This window comes from Numenius arquata, chromosome 30 (assembly GCF_964106895.1).
Source record: "Numenius arquata chromosome 30, bNumArq3.hap1.1, whole genome shotgun sequence".
Classification (NCBI taxonomy): domain Eukaryota; kingdom Metazoa; phylum Chordata; class Aves; order Charadriiformes; family Scolopacidae; genus Numenius; species Numenius arquata.
The window spans coordinates 399,541-401,297 of record NC_133605.1 but is presented as its reverse complement, the minus strand read 5'-3'; the positions used below and the strand labels follow the sequence as shown (position 1 = coordinate 401,297).

The 1,757-nt window shown below is 48.9% G+C and overlaps 1 protein-coding gene across 1 annotated transcript; it reads right to left on the bottom strand.

Annotated features, from left to right (window-relative positions):
- Positions 1 to 434: 434 nt before the first annotated feature.
- Positions 435 to 1,352, bottom strand: LOC141476389 (olfactory receptor 14J1-like). The gene has a single exon (XM_074165066.1). The coding sequence runs from the start codon at positions 1,350 to 1,352 to the stop codon at positions 435 to 437; it is 918 nt and encodes a 305-aa protein (XP_074021167.1).
- Between the last annotated feature and the right edge of the window lie 405 nt (positions 1,353 to 1,757).

Sequence of the window (1,757 nt, the reverse complement as noted above, 5' to 3'; positions counted from 1 at the left end):
GAAAGAGCACAAGCTGGAAAAGACCAAGGTTGGTGCTTGCTGACAGAGCTGCTGTGCTCGGACTCTTTCCCCTCCACCTCTGCGCACAGGCATTGCCCTGCAGCTCCAGAGAAAGCCTGAGAGGAAGGATTTTGGGCAACAGGTCGCTGGATGGTTTTATATTTTATTTTAATACACAGAGAGAGCAGGTCCTCATTTATACAGTATGTAGATTTCACAAATTTGGAAAAATACATAATTCGAAACAGCAAAACAAGTTGGTTTTTTTGGTAGAAAACATTATACAAAGTAAAGCAAAAAAAAAAAGAACAAAAGCCAAACAAAGGCCTAAACACAGAATTAAAACTAACATAAACTACAGTACATGAGCTTGACATATAATGAGTTACATTAACAGTGATTTGTAGAAGAAGACAGCTTATTGTTTCAGAAAATCATCTGGTCATCAGTTTCCACACTGCACCTTTGAGCTCCTTGTTCCTCATGCTGTAGATGAGGGGGTTCACTGCTGGAGGCACCACCGAGTACAGAACAGCCACCACCAGGTCTAGAACTTGGGAGGAGATGGAGGGGGGCTTCAGGTGGGCAAACAATGAAGTGCTGATAAACAGGGAGACCACGGCCAGGTGAGGGAGGCACGTGGAAAACGCTTTGTGCCGTCCCTGCTCAGAGGGGATCCTCAGCATGGCCCTGAAGATCTGCACGTAGGACACCACAATGAACACAAAACAACCAAATGATAAACAGACACTGACCACAAAAAGCCCAACTTCCCTGAGGTAGGACTGTGAGCAGGAGAGCTTGAGGATCTGGGGGATTTCACAGAAGAACTGGTCCAGGACATTGCCCTGGCAGAGGGGTAGGGAAAATGTATTGGCCGTGTGCAGGAGAGCATTGAGAAACCCACTGCCCCAGGCAGCTGCTGCCATGTGGACACAAGCTCTGCTGCCCAGGAGGGTCCCGTAGTGCAGGGGCTGGCAGATGGCAACGTAGCGGTCGTAGGACATGACAGTGAGAATAAAATATTCTGATGATATCAAAAAGAGAAAAAGAAATATCTGGGCAGCACATCCCCAGTAGGAGATGGCCCTGGTATCCCACAGGGAATTGGCCATGGATTTAGGGACAGTGGTGGAGATGGATCCCAGGTCAAGAACGGAGAGGTTGAGGAGGAAGAAGTACATGGGGGTGTGGAGGCGGTGGTCACAGGCGATGGCGGTGATGATGAGTGCGTTTCCCAGGAGGGCAGCCAGGTAGATGCCCAGGAAGAGCCCGAAGTGCAAGAGCTGCAGCTCCCGTGTGTCTGTGAATGCCAGGAGGAGGAACTGGGTGATGGAGCTGCTGTTGGACATTTGCTACCACTGGCTGTGGTTATCTGTTGAGAAGGAAAAGGCAGTACAAAGTTCAGCCTGACTTCTCTGAGCAAAACTTCTTGCATGTCTCATTGCAACCCCCCACTCAGGCTCTCTCTTTTCAGGAAGACCTCTCTGCAGCTCCCTCACTTGAGCCCTGGCTTTTGCTGGATGAGGGTGCCATTGGGAGCAGGGACTCTGGAATGGGAAACTGAGGACTCCTTCTGGCTGTGCCGCAGGGTGATCTCAAATTAAATGTACTTGTGATACATCAAAGAACTTTTTGTCTCTGTTCCCTGCAATTTTCCCAGCTGCAGAACTGAGCTGAGGGGATTTTGTTTTGTTTAATGTGTTCTAGATTCACCTGCCACGTTTAGGAGTGGGTTTGGATGCTTGAAATCCTTC

What these genes read in the sequence shown, in the direction of transcription:
- LOC141476389 (XM_074165066.1), bottom strand. Translation starts at nt 1,352, where the DNA reads ATGTCCAACAGCAGCTCCATCACCCAGTTCCTCCTCCTGGCATTCACA.